Source organism: Meleagris gallopavo, chromosome 1 (assembly GCF_905368555.1).
Source record: "Meleagris gallopavo chromosome 1, MGAL_WU_HG_1.1, whole genome shotgun sequence".
NCBI lineage: Eukaryota > Metazoa > Chordata > Aves > Galliformes > Phasianidae > Meleagris > Meleagris gallopavo.
Genome location: NC_139404.1, coordinates 115,940,040 through 115,964,708, shown reverse-complemented (window position 1 = coordinate 115,964,708; position 24,669 = coordinate 115,940,040). Strand labels below are relative to the sequence as shown.

Here is a 24,669-nt window from a genome sequence, read left to right as displayed (position 1 = left end):
TGCTGATTTACAGTAGCAAGCCTTATTTTTTCTTTTTTAACAGGCTATTTAGGATTGTTAACTGGTAATTTTCTTTTGTAGTAAGGTAAAAAATATGTATATATTTAAAAGCCTTAAGCTTTTAAAATTATTGTTTTGTTACTTTTTTGTCTACATGGAGGTATCAATGCATGACAGAAATTAGCTGTGTGTCTTAGAATCATCAGTCAGCCCTGTAGATCTTATTTCTGACGTGCTTTGTATATACTTACTTGTTTCTGGGAGGTCTTTTATGTCGTCAGGAGCTTCATCTTCATTTCTTTAGGTCAGGCAGACATAGAGAATTCAGGAAGCTCGTTTTGAAGAGATGATCTGAAAAGACTGTGGCTGACTCTGGTGGGCACTCTTAGAAACTCTTTCTGTCTGTATCCAGATCTGCTTCATCAAGTGCTGTGCAGAGGTCACTCTGAACAAATAGGAAATCTGATTGAGACTTCATGCTATTAACCATGCATGCTCCTTGCTGTCTTTTCACATCCTTGGAAGAATCACTAGGTCCTGCCTGAAGCAGAATAGGTTAAGTGTCCCACACAGAGATGAAAACTAATTTCATTCCTTGATATCATCGAAGAAGACAGTTAAGAGCTGCCAAAGGCAAAGGTACTGGGTGTGGTACCTGCCCTACTCCTATCTTTTCATTACTTTGATCAATACCTAATGTGATTGTGAGTTTCTGAGACTTAAGCTGTTATAATTAATTAGTCCTGCATAGGTACCTTGGTAAAATCTTCATTTGTTACTACAAGTGCTGAATTCATGCAGGCTTCATTATTCTTTGGAATTGAAATAAGCCTTATTGCATTTCTTTCAGTTATCTATCTTAACAAGGAAAGATGGCTCTGTCAAAAGACTGAGGTTTCCTTTCTTCAAATAACAGTTTTTCCATTGCTTTGTGTATATGCTTCTGCATGACAAAAGTCTTGTTCAGTTACTTCATTGATGCAACAAGATTCATCTTATAGTAGATTCTCTTTTTTTTTTTTTTTTTTTTTTTTTGCCTGATTGAGCAATCCTAAAAGAACTTGCTTTTAGCACATACTTTGTGTTTTAGGAGCAATTATGATCACTAGCAATTTGTATATACCTGATTGTTCTCTTGTCTTTTAGGTTTGAGTAGCTCAGTGCAAAACTAAACATCCCAGTAGAGTTAGAAAGCTGAATGTGCAGGAACTTCTGCTTCCTTAATCAGAGAGTCTTAGATCTGTAGTGGATTATTTTGGAGGCTTTCAGAATGTTCTTGTTTCCATAATTATCTTTGTGCTCCTGTGCTGGACTTGATGCGGTATATGTGCATCTTTATTGTATCAGGGAGCTCAGCAGAACACAACACTCCTCGTGTGTCTCACCAGTACCAAGTGAAGGGAGAGAATCACCTGCTGCCAACGCTGCCTTATTCAGCCCAGGATTCCCCAGGCCTTTTTTGCCACTAGGTTACATCACTGGACTGTGGACAGCACAGCATCTGCTAGGATGACCAGGTCTTTCTCCACAAAGCTGCTTTCCTGCTGGTCAGTCCCAGAGTCCGTTGGGTTCTTCCTCCCCTGGGGAAGGACTTGCCATTTCCCTCTGCTGAACTTTGTGAGCTTCCTGTAGGCCGTGAGGTATCTCCAGCCTGTTGGGGTCCCTCTGCACAGGAGCTTACCATCTAGTATCTCTGACACTCCTCGTTTTGCACTGCCTGCAGGCCTGCTGAGGGTGCACTCTGCACCATCATCTATATCACTAACACAGCTACTGCACAATATAGAACCAGGTACCTATCCCTGTGCTATACCCACCCTTCCCATCTTAGTCTTCCACTTCCTTAGTAGTTGATCATGTGCTTCAACCTCCATCAATCCAAATTAATGCCTTTCTTATCAGCTTGGGCAGCCAGTTGACAAAGATCAATTTGCCCTGTGTAGTCAGATGAATCCTGCATTGCCCAACTGATTCTTGATCCCTCAAACAGGGTTCTGTGATCATAAAAACTGAAGCCTTGCTGCCAGCACTAGCTGTACAAACATGAAAGATGAATTAGTATTGTTTAATTTTACGTAAACAACTGTCATGTTGTCTAAATACATCTAGTTTAATGAAACAAAATTACATGCTGTTTGAAAATATTGCGTGACATTTAAGAAATTAGGTATAAGAACTTTTTTTGGTGGGTAATTAGAGGCTAAAATACATCTCTGAATTTAAATAGATCTTGTTTTGATAGAAGACCACTTAGTCATGATGAAAGAACAGTTTAGTTTTAAAGCACTTCAAGCAACAATTTTTTGATGGACATAATATTCAAACGCAATATTTGTTAGCAAGGCTTGCATGTCCTCTCAATTTTGATAACATTTCAAGATTGTTTTAAGTGAATATACCTGTGTCAGACATTGCTCAGTTCTGTATACTTACCGTAGAATTGTCTACAATTCTTTAAGGAAAAGGCCATATTTTTTCAGTAAAAACCTTTTTTATTTTAATAATGCTCATTGTTTCAGAAACAATCCAAAATAAAGCCTTCCTGTCTAAATGTTCATTTCAGTAAAGTAAATGCTACTTTTTTTCTTCTGAGGAGAATATACTTGTCTGTATTCATTTAAATATTGAACAACACCTTAACACACATTTTAATTTTATTAGGAAATAATAAATGATGCTTGATATATTTCTGTTTATTAGATGTGATTTTACTTCTAGGTTTGTGATAAACCTAGCTTTTGATGTAGGTGCAATGTACTTGAAATGCACAAAAGGTTTTCTTACATCTTACAGTTAAGTACAAAGTGTTCATCAAGCATAGATGTATTTAATGGATTTAAATAAAAAATTATTCAGGAGAGTTAATGAACTAAAATTGGTTTGAGTACCATGTTCTTCAAGGGGCTTTATGTATTGCAGATCTTGTTTTTTTGAATAGACTAAAATAGTTGGGGAAAAAAACCTTCCTTGCTTTTTCATCCATTTTGGGTTTTCTGTTTTGAATGAGTAGCTCAGGAAGAAAATAATTCAGGGGGTGGACTGTGAGCCCTGGTGCTTTTACTGGGAACTGCTGCTGGTTCTGTAATGTGGTTTCTCTGGAACAAGCATTACCAGACTCAGAGTTAAGAAATGCTCATGCCATACATATGCCTTTAAGATCTTGTCATCCATTCTGATTTTGTGTTCTTAATACTTCTGAGAACACAAAAGTGGGGTAAGAACTGAATCAGTTTCTTTTCAGTCATGTGTTCAACTTTGTTATTAAGCATTTCATTTCTTCTTTTGCAGGATTTTAAATGAATTTCCTACACAGGAGATGTTTGAGGGGAGTGGTGTGTGGGGTTTTTGTAACTTTGTCCAAAGATGTAAGAGTGTGTTTCTGTGTTTATTTTCCATCCTAGTATCAAAACATTTATTTCCAAAATAGCCAAAATTTGCTGCAGAGTAGCATAATTTGTTACATGTTGTGCAGAATGACTAATAATGGTACAACTTAATAAAGAATTAATTCTTTTTTTCCTGTTTTCTTATCAAAGCTCATCACAAGTACTCAAAGCGGAGGTATTGTAGAATTTTAAAGATATAATTGTTTCTGGTACCAAGGGAACATTGTCTTCAAGTTGTAATTTGATTCACATCATCCTCTTCAGTGTTTTACTGTCATCTTTGCTTTCCTTGTCAAAATGTGACAAACATACGCATGATTTTTGTTGTGTTCAGAACATTTCTAATGCTGCCTCTTTGTGCATTTTCTGTTGTTTGTGAGGCAGAAGACCCTAACTTTTGTTGTCATGTAAACGTGTCGCTGGATTTTTGTGTGTGTTGCTTTGTGTCTTGGAACCAATCTCCCTTTGGTTTTGGTGCACCGCCCAATTTTGATTTTATGCACGCCATCTAGCATTGTTGTTGTGATGTCTGTCAGCTTTGTTGAGTAGACTATGGGCAGGTGATTTCAGTTTCTCTGAAAAAGTCATAGAATGGCCTGGGTTGAAAAGGACCACAATGACCATCTAGTTTCAACGCCCCTGCTATGTGCAGGGTCGCCAACCAGCAGACCAGGCTGCCCAGAGCCACATCCAGCCTGGCCTTGAATGCCTCCGGGGATGATACCCAGGAGGGAAAGTTTGGCTGCATGGTGTGGTATATTTCTGATGCTGTTGATATTCCCTGGGAACTTATATTTTTTTTGGAAATAAAACTGTGAATGCTTTGTTTGAGTAAAGCAAATATGTAATACAAATTCTTTGAAGCAAACATGTTGATTAACTCTTTGGATTGAGTCACTCAAACTTTTCTAAATCAAATCCATTGTTTGATGAAAACTTTACGGAGCTGCTTCATTATTTGTAGCAAACAAGGTCTCTATCTTGTTTCACTTCTCATGGTAAGTGTGTTTTTTTATTGAGGGGGAGAAATCTTTTTTGGAAGATCCTCCCTAAAGAAGCCATCTTGCAGTATTCTGCAGCCAGGGTTTAGAGATTACTTAGCACAAAATAGTAGCAAAGCTAGTGAAAAGGTTGTAAGTGCTTATGTGGATTAATTATGGTGATATGTAGTGACGACAGTTCTTTCTGTCTGTTCCTCTTCATCATGGGAGGGAATAGCTAAGAGGAATTGTTAAAGCTCAAATCAGAAATATTACTGTTCAGTTAGACAAGTGAACACCCAAGCTAGCAAAAAACAGGCATATAGTAGGATATCCACTGGATAGTGTTCAAAAATGTAGTTTTTGTCAAGGCCATTAGAGTTTTTCAAAGGCAGAAATGATTTTTCTTTCTCTTGATACACCTTTGATGCATTATTTTTGAAATCACTCTGCTAAGTCTCTTCAACCTGACATAAGTCTCCCTTTCCATTCCTTCATGTCTTTGATCCCAGGAGTCTGCAGAGAATTTGTATGTGTTCGGCAGAGGTCTTTGCTTTGTATGCTAGCTTTGTGCCCTGTCCCATTGCTTTTTAACTCAGCTAGAAATGTTAGCTTGTTTTCACACCAGAATCCTCTTGTTGGAAGATGCTCTTTAGTGGCTTTGAAATAGGTATGTCAAAAGATACTTGAGGTAACGGAAAAAAACTGTTCTTGGTATATTTGTATTTTTCTTAATCATTCCCTTTCTTAAATCACGTTCCCATTTAATTAAGTAATTAGTAAGTTGGGAGTCAAATTAGGACAGAATTTTGCACTTTGATTTATGGTCTGCAATTATAACGTTTCAGTTTGTCGACTCACATTTCATGGGCGAGAGCGTGCGTGTGTTGCTAGTCTCGCTTTTGCAAGTAAAAAGTTAAACTAGAATCTCACAGCTGTTCACTGTGCGCAGGAGTTCACAGGTTTTTAGAAGTATATGTTTGTTGGGGGGGAGGGGGCATGGCTGTACAGATGGGTTGCCAGGCAATTAATTCTTCCTACTTGGATTGCCTGCAATAGGAGACAATCCAGCTCTCATGAGCGGCGCAATATTATTTGCAAAAGGAAACTAACGAGTAACAATTTTCCTATTTTCTTCCTCCTTTCTTCTGTCTTCCCAGCCTCACTGTAAGCCTCCCTTCCTTTGCTGCGCATTTCTGAGAAACTGCTAATGATTGATATGATAGCAGTGCTGTCATTCTTCTTAACAAAAAAAAAGAAGTCATTTTTATTCTAGGTATTTTAATAGAGTCCCATTAAGGATGTATTGCTGACTGAAATATTGGTGTGAAGGGCTCTCACTGAGCCGAGCCCAGGAATTAAGAAGTCAGGAAATCGGCTGCTGCATTGCAAAAGAACCTTGTGTGACACAGTATCTCCTGATTGGGGGGATCATTACTGCTATTATGACTCGACTTGCGTAGGAATTTTAAATTTCATCTGAATGTCAGTAATAACCCTCTTAGCAAATTATCCTGAATAAAATCACGAAGGCATTTTATATAATAGGTGTTGAATTACTGGATAGATTTGCTAATTAAATACTCTTTGTTCTGCTGCAGTTGACATTACAGGGTAAGATCTTGAACAATTATTCTCAACAGCTGTACTTTGTTAAGGGAAAAATTAAGCACAAAGTTTATTTTTTTTATACTTGAAGTTGGCAGATTTTTGAAATGTGCTTGAAAAAAATTCCATCATCCAATTGGTAATGAGAAGATAAATATGCAGGTGTTGCTGTGAAATCAGATAACTACTGACTGCCTTATTAATGAATTTTAGCAAGTCTTTATAACCTTCTGTTTTGTAGCTGTTGGCACTTACAAGTGATCTTCTGTCAGAATGGGTAGCACTAACATATGCCAATCACTTGATGAAGCTAACTTGTCTGTGACCCTCTTGTAATTACCTACAACCTACATCCTCTCTGTTCTCAGAGACAATTCAGAAATGGTCTTTGCACAGCCAAAGCTTTTTTTTTGAGTTGAAGATAATTCTATTTAAAAAAATATTATCTTTCTGTTTTTATAGATAGCATTATTTCAGAGAATGAAATAGAAATTGCCAGAAATTATTGAGGGCAAAAAATGGTAGGCCTTTCTTTTTATATGTAGTCTCTTCACGTCTCTGTCCAATGTATTTAATTCTGCTTCAGGGACTCCTGTTTCCCCTTTGGAGTACTCAGGAAAAGATAGAGCCTTTTTCTGTAGGAGTCATCTATTAAGTTACAGAAGAGGGGAGTTTGAGTAAGCTAGAATGCTAATGACTGTATATGAAGGTTGATGCCATGACGTTAGAAAAAAATTGAAATTTCATGTAAAAGTAGTGGGACAGTACCATCTGAATCACTTTTTTTAGGAAAGGAATGAGTAGAATACTTTTTTAACGATTTTAAGTAAAATGGAATTGTACACACCTGAGTACATACAGCACAGAGAGAATCTGCCATTAAGACTCCTTGTTCTGCTGTTCTTCATTTCTCTGTTCTTCTTTGTCTACGTAGAAGATTGAGGCCAACTCAGCTTTTTGCAGTCTGAGACTTCAGCAGAGTTCAAGCATCATGTTATCCGAGTACCAAATTTGTAGCATCAGTGGATGGTCTCTAAACCAACTGGATGTTTTGAACTTGACTCAGAGAGTATAAATTCATAGGTAACCGTATGTGCTTGGGAAGTAACCCCTTTAAGGGCATTCATTGTGTGGCAGTTGTCAGGTTATATTGTGGCTTGAAGCCTAACCTTTCCTTAGGTTCCTTGAAGAGGAGTATGGCATATTATATGTGCTTAGATCCATGCCTTTGTAACTTTGGAAAAGTTACTCCATCCTTATGTGCAGAAATTTCTTCTTTGAGGAAGAAAGCGGCTGGAAAATGTGTATCAACAAACAACACTGAAGGAAAATATTAAGTTTACAAAGCTAAGTCTTACGAAAGTAAGAATGTCATTGTCAGTGAGAATAGCTTCAGTGTGGTGCATAATTTAATGCAACCTGAAAAAGCACAGTGGAACATCATACTTTCTAGTTTCAATCATTATGATGGTTTCAAGATTCAGCAATAGTAAAGACACTTGATATTAATATTGAAGGAATGCCAAGGTTCTTATCCTGCTTGTGTACTGCAAAGTATAGATGGATGCCTTTATTTCAGAATTGTTGTCTGGCAGCAGGATATGGGATTTCCCAGAAGACAGTCTTATTCCCCGTGAACATGGCCAGCTCTACCCTGTTTGTCCTTTTACCTTTCTCATCCCTGCTGATTCCTACAGCTTGCCTCTCTGTCTCAGACTTCTTGAATTTTAAGTATGTTTCTTTGGCAAATGTGATGAAGGAGTATTGCAATTTAATGCATGGTAAAACAAACAAACAAACAAAAAACACAAAACAACCACCAAAGTTTAACTGAGTTATTAAATTTAATATAATCTGATAAAAATGGTGCATTGCTTGACTGTCTTTAAAGCTACAGCACCAAATTGTTCAGGCTGTCCTAATAGCCTCAAGTTTATCTTGACTTTAACAAATGGTTTAAAGTCATCCTCTCTAACGGCTGCCTGGACACGCTCATGATCAACTTGCTCTTGACTAAGATCTCCAAATCTCTTTCAGCCATGCTGTTTTCCAGCATCTCATCTCCTGTTGGCATGCGTAGACAGAGTTGCCCCTTCCCTGGTGTAGAATCTGGCACTTACTCTTGTTAAACTTATGGAATCGTATCACAGAATGTTTTGGAAGGAACCTTTAAGATTATCTAGTTCCAACTATGGACAGGGACACCTCCCTCTAGAACAGGTTGCAGTCCTAGCCAGCCTGGCCTTGAATGCCTCCAGGGAGGATGCATCCACAGCACTGCTGGGCAACCTGTTCCAGTGCCTCACCACCTTCACAGTAAAGAATTTCGTCCTAATATCTAATCTAAATCTACCCTCTTCCAGTTTAAAGCCATTTCCCCTGTCCTGTTACTTAACTGCCCCTAACCTTGACCAGTTTCATGCAGTTGGTGATTGCCCAGCACTCTTAACTTGTCTAGATCTCTCTTAAAGGCCCCTCCACCCTAACAAAACATCTCAAAACGTCTTCTAGTCCTTCATCCAAATCATTTATGAAAATATTAAAAAGAATTGGCTCTAAAATGGAGCCCTGGGATACCCTGCTAGTGACTAGCCACCAGCCTGACTTAACCCTGATTCACTATAACTCTTCAGGCCTGAGCCAGTTACTCACATGTTGCGATTATGTTTTTATCTAGTTGTGTGCTGGACATTTTGCCCACAAGGATACTGTGAGAAACAGTATTGAAAGGTTTCCCAAAAGATAACGTGAAATGTCTTTCCTTTGTCATCTGGACTAGTGAACTTGTTATAAAAGGAAATTAAGTTACTTAAACAGGATCTGTAAAGAGGACTGTTAACAGGAATAATTGAAAAACTTCTGATGATTATACTGAGTGAGGAAGGTAAGGATGGGAGCCAGGGATCCAAGCACAGCCTGGAACTATGTGCCAGAGCACCTGCAGCCTGGCAAAATTGAGAATATGGTGTAAATGTGGCCAGGTGACTGAAGGAATGGACCAGATGTTGGAGGGAGGAGGAGAACAGGTTTCATGAAAAGGAAGAAAGAGAATGGTCATAGAGTGAAATGGGTGAACTAAGTACTGGAAACTGGGAAAGGGTGGAAAGATGAAGAAAGGAAGCATAGGAATTAAAATAATGAGAGACTGGCACTGGGATTTTCTAGAGTAGAGCCTACAGTACGTGGGGCAAGGTGATGAAGTTTGGAAGTGGAAAAAATAGAGAGTGCAGTTGAAGGTAATGTAGTTGAAGAATGTAGTGAAAGTGCAACTTTTGCATCCAGTTCATGAGGCTGATTTTGCTGTAATTGGTTAACCAGAATGGTTTAACTACACTGATGCAACTAGGGTACAGAGTAAACAAACCTGGACCATGTTTAAACAAGCCAACCTGGATACATGTAAAAGTTCATCTGCAAGAGAGCAAAGCACAGAATACACCAGGCATTTAAACACTTGCCAAGCCTCTCATGTAGCTGTGCAAACTTTACCAAGCCCTTGCTGCTGCAGCTACACTTTTCATGATGCTGATTTGCTTGGTCATGTCTACACTACAGCAATGTCTCTTGCTTCAAATGATAAACTTTTCTACCTCTCTTCACTATGTGGAGTATTAGATATTGAGACAGCAGCCTACTTGTATGAGGTCTCTATAGCTATTTTTAAATTCAGAGGAATTGGGGGAACATAGAATGTACTCCTGGCCAAGGAGCCAACCCTGGTTAACACACAGGTTTACCCACTGATTTAACATCTGCATCCCATCTTCTAGTCCCAGTTCAGTTTTCCCCAAAGAGTTTGCCTTTTGATTATCTATTTTGAGATCACTGGACAGTAATTAACCTTTAGAGTACATTCTTGGAAAGCAGACTCCATCCAGGTGATACTGAATAAAATAAGTTAGAACCTTTTTTTGGAGAAAAGCCTCAACAATAGCAAGAGCTGAGATGAAACATATGCAGAAGATGATTGACCTAAATTATTGAAAGAACATTAATTCTGGCTCCTCCTGATGAGATTTTACTTGAGCATTTGATTCAATTTTTTTTTGTGGGTTTGTATGTTGGTTTTTTTTTTGTTTGTTTTTTGTTTTTGTTTTTAATTGTAGAATGTGTACGCATGTGCAATTTTGAGATTTGTTTTAATCTTGTTTTAGGGGAGTTAATAATAGCATTAATATAAGGTCAGATGAGAATTTAGTCATGTAATAGGAGTATCAAGGTGACTGTGTGTTGCCAGGAGAGAGGTGGTTTGCTTTGTTTTGAAAGGTGAGAGCATTTGGAATTAGCAACCTAATGGATATGTTTGCACACGTTAGCTTGTAATTATATCATATGCTAATCTTTGATTATTTTTTTTCATTTCAGATTTTGATGCATACCAAGGAGATGGTGCAAAAGGTAATGCTGAGCATTTTCATTAAACAACAACCCTTAAAGAGCACACCTGGTGAATTTTTTTTATTCCAAGAGAACTGTAACCCAAATAGACCTGAAATCACATCTTAGGATGCCTAGTTTACAAATGTAATCCTTCCTAATGGATTATAGCTTTTTTCTTTTCCTACCACAGATATGATCTAGTCCCTGCTTGAAGCCTGTGTGCAACTGTTTCAAGCAAATTAGCAACAGTGCTAATTAGAGTTTACTCATAGACCTGTTACATTATGTGTTCTAGTGTTTTATTATGGTTTATTTTTTGGCATCCTTTAAACTCTGTCACGGGGTGTTTTTCTGACTATGGAGTTTAACATGGACATAGCCATGCTGTGGTTTTTATAGCTGCATTGATTCTTCACCAATGGAGACATTAGGTTCTCACTTTTCATGTTAATACCATGTCATTGAATGCATCTGACCATGTTTTGGTGACATTTACTGGTAGTGACAGTTTTTCTTTTCAGTTCCTTGCTGTGTCTTTCATGTGCACCTCAGGTGCATTTCATGTGATTCATTTTGTCCAGAATTTGCTCCATTATCCTACAGTCACTCTTGATTATGAAAAGTCTGGTTGTTGTTTGAATACAGTCTTCTGTGAGTGGGGTGTTTGCTACATGGATCAGAATGAGAGGTAATAGGAAGGGCAGAAAGTCAGTCAAAGAGAAGAAATCGAGTAGGTGTTTGTATTCATCTCCAGCTGCAATTGTTCAGTTGTTGAACTTGAGGGTTAAAAAAAATTTTGAATCATGGTGGCTACATCATTATCCAGAAGGCAGTCTTGGCTCTCTGGAAGATCTACTGGCCAGGGGAGGACCGACACCAGTGACTGAATTAGAGCAGAAGTAAAAAGATGGGAGTGTAAGACAGGAATCTTAAAATATATGCATATTTTGAACAAATATGAAAGAACAGCAGCCTAAACTAGACAATACTGTGGTATTGTTATTTTCTGTATCTATTAATCAATGCTTCTGTTGAGTGAAGTATCTCCAAACTGTTTGCTGAAGCTTTTTTTGTTTTGGAGTTGGTTTGTACTCCAGAGTGGCTTTTTTGCAATAGTATTGTGATGACCACAAATGAAGTTGGATACCTAACTGTGGTATTATACTTAAAACCTATTGGCTAAATGTCTTATCTGAAGAGCATGAACATGTCCTGCAGTCTTTTTGAATCTAAATGAACTTCTTGTGTCCTGACAATCCAAACTTATTGGTAATTAGAATTCCTCTTGTTTCTCAAGAGTAGAACTGTTCAATTCCTTATTTTTCCAATATTCACATGGTAAAATTTTAACTACTTATAGTATCCAGTATGCAACTGAATGCTGAGTTGTTTTTAGCGTAACAGTGGTTTGTTTCATTTTTCTCTTTGAATTCAAATGTGTCATAATGAAATGTACAGACTTTGCAGTAAAAATTTACATTTTTCTACTCTTTAGTATTTAAGAAATGATATATGGACAGTGATCTCCTTGAGTCTTGAAACTGAGGAGACTTGAAAGAAATAGAGTGGATTTAGTTTTCAAAACAATTTGTTTCATCTAGATGAATCTTGAAGTGATTTATGGAGACACAGATTCCATTATGATAAACACTAACAGCACCAATTTGGATGAAGTCTTCAAGCTGGGGAACAAGGTAGGGACTATTTTTTCTTTCTTTTTAAATTTCTTTTAATAAAGCTATTTCTGTATTGTAAGTAACCATCTTCTACCTGTTCCTACTCTGAAATCCCTTGTGTAATTTATTTGAGAGGCTGGTGGAGTAACTGCCCTAATAAAAAGTCCCAGAGTCTGGTATTTGCAAGGTTGTGTTCTGACCTGTGCTTCCATACACTGTCTGGTTTTATATGGAGGTGGATGTGGCAGACGGTAATTCCTTAGGAAGCTAAAAGATGAATCTTAACTTTAATGCTTGTTTCTACAACTAATTCTAATTTCATTGATTTCACAACTGCTTCTACTGAGTCTTTAAAACATGTATGTAAACACACAGTGTGTAGTGTTACTTGTTTTTAACTTAAAAATGATACTTATCTTCATGAAATTTAAATTTGTTCACAGTTTCTAAGGTGTTGCATTTGGTTTTAATATTGGTACATTCACAGATCAAAAGTGAAGTGAACAAGTTGTATAAATTGCTGGAGATTGATATTGATGGAGTCTTCAAGTCCTTGCTACTGTTAAAGAAGAAGAAATATGCTGCCCTTACTGTGGAACCAACAGGGGATGGGAAATATGTGACTAAACAAGAACTGAAAGGGTTGGATATAGTCCGAAGAGACTGGTGTGATCTTGCAAAAGAAACTGGAAAGTGAGTTTCTTTGCGTTGTTGTCTTTTTGCTGTTTCAAGCACTATGTGGTTCATAAACATTTGGTATCATGTGGCTATGTCCTGAACCCGATAGACTAGTAGCTAACATCAGTGTTAGAGTGTCTTCACTGATTTTTTGTAGGAAATGGTAAACGTTACACTTTGGCACCAGTAACAGATTATGCTTGTGCAAGTTCAGATGTCCCTGGTTCTACTAACTGCTTTTATACCTTCTGTGGAATCTGTGCATTTGATTTGCTGCAGTTTTATGTATGTAGCTTAATAACCACAGCTGGAATCTTGTGAAAATGGTAGGTGCTATTATAGTTTGGAGTCACAGGTTCAGATTTTTTTCAAGAATGGTTAAGGATACTGATGGTCAGCTCTCTCAGCATCTTTTAAAGCTGAAAGTGTATTGTGTGCAATCTGAAAAGTGTAAGAGAAAAGATCTCTTCATTAAGGACTGATTCTCTTCCATTTTTCATTGAGATTCTTCTGATACTTCATTATGATGGATAACGGATTGATGATTTATGAATTTTTACATTCTTGTGCTTAACTTCAATGAAAATAATACTTTTAAGAAAAAACTGCAGTGGATGAAGAGGTGGTGATCAGGGGACTGACTCAACTTACACTGCATACTGTGTCTTGAAGACTTAAATAAATTGTGGTTCAAATGTATCCAAAAATGAATACTTTTTTACATTTGTAAAAATACACCACACACTTGCTTACTGTTCTTAAGACTTGCATTTTCTAAGAAAAGATGCATCATAATAGAAGCAAATTTTTCCAAGCTAGGAATGTATTAGTAATTAAAGCTATACAAATGTTTGAGAGTGTTCTTTAGTGACTAACTCTTCTGCAGCTGGCAGATCTTCCAACCACATACAGAAATAGGCAAGACTTTGCTTACTTTAACTTTGTATGTTCTCTTCTCTCCAGCTCCCTCCTTGCCCCTTGTAGATACCTGGTAAAGAATAATAAATGCCAAAATAAAACAGGAACAGAAAACAGAAGCTAGTTGGTCTCGACAGTTCCAAATCACTGCTAAACGTTAGAACTATTTACAATAATTTGCTTTTAGTAAATGAGTGAATAAATAAAATAAAACAAGACAGGAAATATCTTGGCAAATTTCTCTAAATTTTGGATCAGACTTCATCTTCAGGTTCTTTAGCTTGCAGAGGTAACCCTGGGAAGCGAGGAATTTGTTTATTGCATTGTCTTTGTTTTGTTTATTTTAAGCTTTTCTTTTCTTCTGAACTGTTTTTTGCAGCTATGTAATTGGCCAGATTCTTTCTGATCAGCCCCGAGATGTTATTGTGGAAAATATTCAAAGGCGGCTTATAGAAATTGGAGAAAATGTGATCAATGGCCAGATCCCAGTAAATCAGTTTGAAATAAATAAGGTAAATGAAGTCTACAACTCTTTTGTGCCTCAGTAAAGCTTTACTGTTCTTGATACTGACTCTTGATAAAAGTCTTTCTGGTCCTTATGACACCATGAAATAACAGGAGTGGATATGAAGCTCTCACAAAGAATTCTGAGGTGAATCTTTTCATTTGCACCCATTTGAGTTGAGTTGATTGAAAACATGATCAAGACCTGGTATTTTTCTATTTTGCACAATGCTTTCAGCTTTCACCTAGTTTATTTTTAACACAATTCCATTATATTTCAGTTTTGGACTATGACATTTTCACTACAATGCCTTTTTGAACAGTAATTCTAAAAACATCCTCTCATTCTATTAATAACAACATTTTAAAAGTATGTATGACTAGTTACCTAAAGCTTAATGTCTGGAAAACACTTGTATTACAGTTTTCACATATTTTGTGTGTTTGTGCATGTGTGTTGTAAATGTCCTAGTGAATAGTAGATAAGTGAAGATAGCTGCTACATAATCTTGCCTCTTAAAGTTCTGAGTTGCCCATCACTGAAGTAAAATACTTCTCTTATAGTTATATTTTTGTTTCCTTCTTTGATCTCTTAGGCATTGACAAAAGATCCACAGGATTATCCCGACAAAAAAAGCTTACCACATGTGCACGTTGCCATGTGGATAAATTCTCAAGGAGGCCGAAAGGTGAAGGCAGGAGATACAGTGTCATACATCATTTGTCAGGTAAAAATGTCATTATTTATAGCTAAATACAACATACAGTCTTCAGAGACAACAAGGAAAACCAACTCCTGGAAAAGAATGTTTTGATGTTTCTTTGTAGTGAGATTACATGGTAGTTTAAAATGGTCAGTTTTCTGTACTGAATTTGATGGTTTTTTTGCTTTCTAAATTTAAATTTTTTTTTCTTAAAAAACAAAACAAAAAACAAACAAACAAAAAACAACGAAAAACCACCTTAACATTCAATTCAGTTCATCTGGCCATCTCCATATAGTGACTTATAAAATTTCAATGAATTAATTTCTGTTAATAATATTAATACCTTAATTTTAAAGGAAACATCATATACTTATTCTGAGGAGAAAAATATTCTGGTGGTGAAAAACCTGTCATTCTTGGAAAGTTCTTTGGTGACAGTGGTTAAATGTTATAATCATCATTCTGGTCTCAGCTTGTGTCTTTTCAATTCGTAGAGGTAGTGCCAGATTCAATAACTGTTGGTTAGGCTGAGGACTTTGAAGAGCTTTCTGTTTTCGGGTATTTATCTTGTAAATGCTTTTAAAACGTCAGAAGATGATGTCATCTTAGTGGCAGCTGGAACAATGAAGTGGTTGCTTGTTTTTGTATATCTTGCAGTAAAGACATATTTTCCAGTTTTCTACAGTGATGACATTTTTTTGAGCTTTCTTTGCAAAAAATTTGGGTGCACTATCTAAATATGACACTGTAATGGTGTCAAATGTGCGTTTAATACATCTTTACAAATTTTATTCAACTTTCCTATTGGTTAGAGAATTATTTTCTTCTCAACCCTATACTACTGTTTTGTTTTGTTGATTCAACATGATACTCTTTTTTCCTTCTGCAAAGATGTTGTAAATTGGAACATCATTGGAACATTGAATTGAATAGAATTCAATCACTAGCTCCTTCCACTCCCCAAAATACTACCAAGAAACTCCTTAAATGTGTCTGCGTATAAATATATATACATACACTTCATTGCATACACTGTGACTCTTCAAGGAGTCTAGTCTGACATTTAGTCACATTCCTTTACTCTGAAATTAAGCTGCTTGCTGGAAGATATTCAAAAATACCATTGTGAACATGGCATGAGTGTGTTTGGGTGTGTGGTTCAATGGGAGGAACGTGCCATGCTCCTTTCTACATGCAAGTGGGAAGAGATTACAACACCCTTCTGTGTGAAGCATAACTCACACCGCAGTGGAACGCATATTTATCTTTTAACCCATTCCCCTCTCATTATTGTTGAGTTGACTGTTCTTTTCCAGCCATTTCTCCACAGTGTTCTCCTTACTCTGAATCTGAGTGTAAACTCAAGAAAAAGGGGGTATAAAACCCATAACAAAGGGAAGAGACTTTCTTGATGAAAGTTTGTTCAGAGTCCTATACAACTAGTTGAAGAATGCTTAGGATTCGCTTTTTATTTGATGTTCCTTATTGTCAGTAGTGGTTTTCACCTTAGAAAACAGGCATAGTTTCTTTCTCTCTGCTGGTTCACCTGATGAAGTTCTGTAGGGAACTGTTGTGGAATTACTCTGAGGCTGCTTTCTGCTAAATGAATCTTGAGTGAGTCCGTTTTCTATCCTTGTCGTCTTCGCTGCCTGCTGGTAAATTTTGCTTGTCCTAGGACGTACAGTTGTTACAGTAAAATTCAGTAAGCCTCCTCCTAGTTTAATTTAATATCAATATGATGTTAGTGATCATACCATGTGTTAGACCATTGCTTAATATTTAGCACTTTGTTCTGAAACAAGATGGCCAGAAACTGTGTGTCTATGTGTCTATGCCTTTAAAGAGCAGCAGGCTGAATTCTGCTGATGAAGACTGGAAGCAGTTAGTGTTCTTCCTTAGGTGGTACTGTCTACAGCATGTGCTAAGGGAACGTAGAAGAACTAGGTGACATGTGTGGAATGTATGTCACGCATTATTTGCTGTTTCACGGCAGAGGGATGTTCTGGAGTCACAGTTGTTGATCATGCTTAATTTTTGGATGTTTGGTGTGACTGTTTTAAATGTTTAAAAAGTGTTAGGAAGCACACACCTCTTAGTTGCTAAGTACTGGCATGAGTGACTTGTATATAATTATCTCACAAATATATATTCTACTTCAGATTTCCTTTAAAAAGAAAAAAAATATATAGGTTGGATTACACGGGCCAAAGGATCTCTTATGCAAAATGGATGGGCTTGGCAATGTGATTTCTACACTGGCCTAATATTTCAGCTCCTTTATCTTTAAAAACCGAATGATACTGATTTATATTTAATTGAGAGTCCTTAGCCCAGCATGAGGAAGCTGCCAAGACTTCTGAGAGCTGGACTATTGGTATGGCTGAGCAGTGGCACAATACAAGAGAAGAATGTACTTGTTGAAAGAAGGAGCTGAAGGAATCGCATTACAATTATTTTTGCAAAGCAGCTGGATGAGCTGAATAGTCCTAAATTAATTTTGTTCTGAATACTAAGTTGTCTGAAAGGAGGAGGAGGGACCAATGGCTTGCAGTCTGTCTTTAATAGTGATGAGTTTTCAGTCCATGGTTGCTGACCCTATTGAAGCCTGTATCTTGTCTTAACAGAAAAATTGAGATATAATGTGTCAATGAGTCAATTTTATTAAAAAAAAAAACAAAATAGACAAAAGGATTTCTTGCACTTAGCAAGAAATAAGCTTTAGTCATCCACTTCCCCCTACCCCATTGTTAAGGTTTGCTTGTATTACTGAATATTTGTTAAAATACTGCTTTAATTTCTACTCTAGAATTGTAATACACGTGAAAAATAAAATTTACTAGTGAAGTTGTGAACTGGTCGCGTGATTCTACAGACAAAATAAGTTGCATTCCATTAAAGAGTGGAATATACTCCAAACCTCTGAGTGGTATTTCTTTTTTGGCTTGAGATGTCACCATTTGTTTCTTTCAGTATTTTTTACTCTTTCAAATTGATACTATTCCACTGTCTGATAATTCACATGACAATGAACGGTGGTCCTTCTCTAGCGATTCATTTTAATTTGTTTATTTATAGAATCAAAGAGCATACATTTCCTAGCAAAACAGATATAGTTTTAATATCCAGGACTTGGGATTTGCTTGTTGTGCAAAATGATAATGCCAGTTTAGTACAAAGTGAATCCAAAATGCATGCCCTCTGCATATTTTTAACTGGGCTGATAGTTACAATGTGTCTTCATTGTGCATTTCAGAATTGACAGATGGAACTGTTTACTCTGTCTACTCTTACTGATTTGCACGTGTAGGCTGCAATAACACAAGCTGGATTTACATTCTTGAACTTGCTAGTTGATGCCAGCATCAGCAGCGCAGTTTTTTTTTTTTAAGCACTGTTGGATTTGTATTGGATACATAATAAATCAACCAAAAGGGTGATTGTGTAACAATTTTTTGTTAAAATAATACATAATATTTGAAGCTTGATCCTTTGTATAGACTGAATGTCGATGTTACTTTTCACACTCTTTCATATGTGTCTCTTGTCTTAGGATGGATCAAATCTCAGTGCCAGCCAGCGAGCATATGCTCCAGAACAGTTGCAAAAGCAAGACAATCTTACTATTGATACTCAATACTATTTGTCACAGCAAATACATCCAGTAGTTGCTAGAATATGTGAACCTATAGAGGGAATTGATTCTGTTCTTATTGCAACGTGGTTAGGTAAGTATTCTAACTTCAGTTTATTCAAGGAATTAAGAGACAAAGTGAGGAGTTTAAATGTGTATTTCATAAATGCTTCCGAAAATTAGTGCTTCTACAGTGAACAATAGCATGTGTTATACAGTCTATAGAAAGCAGTTTGGATTGTGGTTTTGTATGACTACAGCAGAGCAACATTTTTCAGGAAGTACTTATTAGCATGAACGGAATCTTATAATTCTTTTTCAGAATTGCAAATATTTTATGTTCATATGACAGTGCTGATGGTGTTCATTTACTGTTACATGTTTCTAGGATTTTCTTAAGCTACTGAAGTAGTTCTCTGGAGTATGCACTCTCTAGCACTCTCTTGAAAAACCAGTCATAATTGTACTGAAAGGATACAATTTTTAGTAGTGTGTAATTAAGGACTTTTTTTGCTAGAACTGACCTACTAGCTAATAGAAACAAAATGTTAGTAAGTCTTCATTAATTCATACTGTTCAGGCAAACAGCCAAAAAAAGGCGCTATAAAAAAATGTGAGTAATGCCAGTGAGCCATGAAATCAGCAGTTTTTATTAAAATGAGCAACAGGGAATTGCCCTTGTTAGAGTTGTTTGTGCTTTTAAGAGAATGTTAAAGTAAAGATATTTTTATACCAGTTCTGATTGTCTTTTGTATCCCCTAGGCTTTTTACCTAGAAAGAGGGACAGGTGTTGAAAAATGTTTTACCATTCATTCAGACATCTTTCCCTGAAAATATAATTCTTTCCCCGTAACCTTTTTTTGTGTTGTTTCCTCCCTGAAAATGACTCACCAACAGGCATGATCTCTTTGATAAACAGAAATTTTGAGATCTCCCACACCTAGTCTGTCAGGTTTTAGAACTGTTACTCAACGACATGGAAGAAGCTGTTAATCTTGCTAATCTTTAAAAGAAGACTTGGACCTGAGCATTATGTATCAGAGATGGCCAAGGTCCAAGAACTGGTCACTTAAAACCAACAGGCAGTGTCTTGCTCATCAGGATTGTTTACCTGGACAAGGCATCTCTGTAGCTTCCTTACTTAGAGATGGTCCTCCTCGTTGTGGGGTTTATGGTTTGCATTTAAAATGTGTGCAGTTAAGTCTTGCAGCTTCTCAAGAAGTGTGATTGCCATGAAAGGTCCTCATCTCCCAAGACAATCAGCTTTTTCCATCTCGGTTTCAAATAAAGAAAAAAAAAAAAAAGGTGGGAGTGGGGAAGGAGGATGTGGATGTTTTTCTTGCTCTGGGAGCATAGGCATGACCACAAATGTGGCCGTTTGATTGCAAGGCTGTGTCTTGTAGGTGTTGGTGTTGCGTCTCTAATGCTTTCAAGAGGTGTCAGCCCTACTTCACAAGTGCAGGCTGTCCATACAGATCATTCTGTTCATGTGGCAGGGCCTCAGTATGCAACTTTCCCTTCATGTCAAGAGCCAGCTATGTGCTATGCAAATCTGAGAAAGTCAAACAGGATTACATATGCTAAAATTTTATAAGATGAAGTAAAATTGCATGTTTTTTTAGATGAGAGATTTAGATTTCTGAAGGTAATTTATTTTATTTTGCAAAGATTATTAGTTCTGTTGAGTTAGGCTCAAATTTAGAGTTGTTCCTTATTCACAACAGGTTAGATTCTCATGAAAGACTGGCTCCCTGCAGGCACCTAAGTTAAGTGCCCAGATCTTAAGACCTGTATGCCACTTGATAGCATGTACTGTTTGCAGATGCCTATGCTGATTTTTGTTCTATAGAACAAAAGTTCTATAGAACTTTCAAGACGAAAATGTTTATTGTCTGTAATAGCATAATGCAGCTGATAGTTTATTAACAGTCCACAGTTGTTAATCTGAAAACCTGTATATGTCTTATTACAATCTTAGATGTGAAATGCACTCAGTTGACCACGCTAAAAACATTATCTCCATCTCCAGCTTTGTTTTCTTGGGAGTGCATAACTTGAGCTTGAAGGTGAAATCAGGTCTTTCTCACAACTGTTGCTCTACTTAGGTGTTTACATGCAGCACTTTATCAGTTGTACTTAATTGTTGCAAGTTGAAGTTATTTTTCTACTTTTTTTCTAACATTATTAGAGGGATAGTCCAGTATGCTTGTTTCAAAGAAATGGAAAGTAGATTCAAGTGTCCAAGACTAGAGCTGAGTTTAGTAAGTGCATTGTTGCTTTGTGTTCAGTTAGACTTTTTAGGTAGTATTTTTATTGTTAACCAGCCAAATTCTTGTTATTTTCCTTATCCTTTTTTGCAAAACAGAATGTTTTTCTGTTCTGAAGAAGAAAGCTACTGTTCAACCTAGATGTTGTATCTGTGGGCTGAAACGTGGTTGTGTTCTCATTTGTGTGTACCCTGATGCGATTTATTGTGATATGTAGAATATGTGTCCGTATGGGGAGAATGACCGTAGCATTCTTGGTTTCATATTTAACAGCATCTCTTCATAAGGTGTATGTTTAATTGACAAGTCTTCGTGTTAGTCTAAGTACATAAAATTGAGCTCAACTTAGGAAAACTTGGCTCGCAGCAGAAAGATGAAAAGTTCCTTGTTCTGTCTGTGCTCCAACTAAGTTATTTTAACTAAGCTATTTTAGACACTGAAGAACAAAAGCAAATAACCACACCTAAAAATTGCAGAGAGCTCTTTAAATGTCACATTCATTCACTATGGAATCAAGCTGAAAATTGTCTTCTGTTTTCGGACATTGTAGGAGGTCTGCCTGGCCTTTCAGAGATTGGAAATTCATTGTTTCTAAAAATGAGAAACTCATGGGCATACTCCTGCCCTGTCTTTTTCTTGAAGTTCTCAGGGAAAAGCAGTGACAAAGATGAGGATTGTTGGGTTTTCAGAGGATAAGTAAAGTGTGAAATCTGATGAAAATAAGAGTCAATAAATGTGATCATTTTCACTGCTTGGAGAACTCGCGTCATCTTGAAGCTTTCCATAGCTTTTAAACAAAAATAACTCTATTGGCAGAACGCTTCTCTTAACATATTTAAAGTAGGCTTTGTTGTTGTTAGGTAGATACTTCTCATGATCTCAAAGAGAAATCCTCTGTTGTTTCTGTGATGTCAGAAATACCTACACATCGTGGAAGCAGTCGGTCAACCATGGGCTTTTCGTAGCTGTTCCTGCATAACATCCATTCCTGTAAAATGCAGAAGCTACTGGCTGCTGAAAAGGAATTTTGTCTTAGGCTGTTTCATGGACTTCTGAAAGAGATATACGCTGCTGCTTTACAAGCAGATGTGCATGTGGGTGCTCTGTAAGATGGCTGATGTTTGGGTATTTCATAGGAAGGTCATCTAATTTTTGGTGGTCATTGCTGGGTCCTTCTGAAGCTTGTTGTTATGAGCGCTTCCAAACGCCACTTTCTAAAGCCAGAATCTGCATGTTAACTCTTTTTTTGAAGAAGATTCCCTCCAACTTGTGGTACTGAGTCTATCTTTCCTCTTCCTAGAATAATTTAGTAGGTTCCATTACCAGTTAGCAGTTGCCCAGGTGGGCATTCCTGACAAAAACCAGAGCAGTTGCACTTGCCTGGTGGCACATAGGAGCTGTGCAAGGTTCTGTATTCTTTCTTGCTTTCTTGCTTCTCTGTATTCCTTCTTGCTTTTTTCACCCGAGGCAGTGAAACAAGAGCATGGTGGTGGAAATGAAGATTAAAGCAATGCAAAAGCACATGACAGTGAACTAGTCAACTCTAAACTGTATGAATTTTGCTGTTCGTAGTCTTTTTCTTTGGAATGCTGTAGATGAACTTGGATGCTCAGACTCTCTATCCATAGGTTTGTGTTTTTTGTGTAGTTTTTGGAGAAGAGGTGCCCTAACTGCGATGGTTGGAACGCAGGGGAGGTTGTCACCTGCAGGTCTGTGTGCAGGAGTGGAGGGATCCCTTCACAGCTGGGGGAAGCGGAGCCCCTGGAGTGTGACTTGCAGTCAGAATTGCGAGCAGAGCAGGGCTGCCTTAACGAGACTGAGCACTGAGAGGATTGCTGGAGCCTAACTGAGCTGCTTTAGGTGCAGGGAGCTGCCTGTCCGTATGCTTGCTTAGTGTAGCACACCACAGCTGGGAAGGCAGTCCGGTGAAGCATCTTCCTTCCAGGAGCGGGAGGATCCCTTTCACGTAAGGCTGACAAAATGTAAAGCCAGAACGTCTTTGCCGCCCCGGCTTGGAGCCTAGCAGGGAAGTTAGGCGCGGCCGGGCCTCTGGGTGGCAGCACCGCACACTCTTTGCGCCGTGTCACGGAGCGCCTGGAGCCGGGCCTCGGGCCGGGAAACTTCGGTGCTTTCCGGCAAACCTGCCTTTAAAACACAGAATCCGTGGAGAAGCAAGCTAGCAACCCTCAGGCTTTGTTTAAAAAATAAAAAATAAATAAAAAAAAAAACAGTGGAAAAAAGTGATAGCGCTTTTGTTATCTGAGTGTTTCCTTCAGAGCTGGAACTTGGCGATTCTTTCACTTTTTTGTTTGTTGCTTCTGTTCTCTTGGGAGGGTGCAGAGGTGGGAGTGGTAGTGGGTATAAAATCTTAAAAAAATCACATCTGCAGAAATGTTGTTTTTTTTTTTAATATTGCGATGAGTGAAATACACCTACCTGCCTTTCGGCGTACGGAGTGCTATTTTTTGCTTACCAAATAACAAACGTTTTAGTAATGCTATGAAATGTTTCAGGAACAACTTGTAGAACTTTCCTGTGTTTTTACTGGTGTAGCATTTTTAGCACTACAGATTTTTTCTTTCATCATGAAGGTAACCGTGGAGTTCTGGTCAGATCAGAACGCTTACCTGTGGCATAGGTAATTTTGTGATAGCCCCAAAGCCCCTTGGCTTTCTCTTGATGTCAGAGAAGACAAGAGCACAAAGAAGTTCACTAACTTGTCTCATTCTATCAAACTAAAATAAAAAATACTTTAAAAACAAAACAACATCAAAAAAACACATTTTTTTCCCATGTATTTGATATTCCCTGTTTTGTTTTCCAAATGCTGTATTATGCCCAGTATGACCTGTGTGTCCCCCCCAAGAGGAGACAAGTTGGCAAGCTGAAACGGATTAATTGAATGAATTAACTATTCTTGAAAGGATATAGTAGAAAAATAGATCCCAATTCCACAAGATAATTGCAGAAGGCATGTTCTTTAAAAGCCTGATTTGTAGTCTCAGATCTCATTGGGGATGTTTGCACACTGAAAGTGAGATATGCACAGGAGTCATCGCAATACTTTTTCTTGGTTTTTTGTTTCTTTTTCCTTTTTCAGCTAAAACAGCCAAGAAAGTTCACATATGGGTGTACTTCAGCTTCTTAGAATGGATAATATATATTTTTTTCATTTTAAATTATTACAACATATCTGTATGCTTATTGGTTCTCACCATTTTGAGTGAATATTGGAAAAGTACAGTTGAGCACAAATTCTCTCTCTATTTCCTTAGGGAACTATTTCGCTTTACTGCTGCATTTGGGAAACTACCGAAAATAGATTTTTAGCTGAATGTTAATGGCATCTGTATTATAAAGTTGCAGTGATCGCTTCTCATTCCAGTTCCAATCACAGTTATCTGTGTATTTTTATTTTTATTCACCGTTACTATCTTAGATGCATACTTTATTTGGTTTTTGATTTTTTTTTTGTTTTGATCTTAATACTGAAACTGAACTCTACTTTCTAAAACATTTATCTTACCACATTTTTTGCAGAATGTTTTCCTTGTTTTTTAAAACAGAAAGTGTATTTCCACCATTTTTTTCCAAAACTAATAAACAAAAACAAATTAAAAAAAAAAAAAAAAACAAAAAAACAACCTTGCAGCCCTCCAGGGTTGTTTTGTAGTTGTTTGGTTGGTTTTTTTTGGGGGGGAGAGGGGGTAGGGAGGGATGAGGGATGAGGTTGAACCATATGTATTAAATGTAAAATATGCTATTAGCAACGTTAGATTTTTTTTTTTTTTGCTTTATATGCTCTTTCTTTCAAAGAATTGTAGAGAATAGCATTAAAAGTTTAAGAACCACTTTGAGACCAAATATTAGCCCTATGCACTAACATTTGTTTCTATTCATAAAAGTAAAATTGGAAATATTTATTACATTTTAG

General features: G+C 37.2%; 1 protein-coding gene across 2 annotated transcripts in view; it reads left to right on the top strand.

Moving 5' to 3' along the window:
- The window catches only part of POLA1 (DNA polymerase alpha 1, catalytic subunit), a 191,101-nt gene that overhangs the window by 61,723 nt on the left and 104,709 nt on the right, over positions 1–24,669 (top strand). For both annotated transcript variants that reach the window (XM_019622071.3, XM_085210462.1), the window contains exons 27-32: positions 10,340–10,372; positions 11,956–12,048; positions 12,518–12,723; positions 14,006–14,138; positions 14,727–14,858; positions 18,388–18,562. In XM_019622071.3, the coding sequence (XP_019477616.2) occupies positions 10,340–10,372; positions 11,956–12,048; positions 12,518–12,723; positions 14,006–14,138; positions 14,727–14,858; positions 18,388–18,562 (772 nt within the window). The remainder of the gene's footprint in view (positions 1–10,339; positions 10,373–11,955; positions 12,049–12,517; positions 12,724–14,005; positions 14,139–14,726; positions 14,859–18,387; positions 18,563–24,669) is intronic.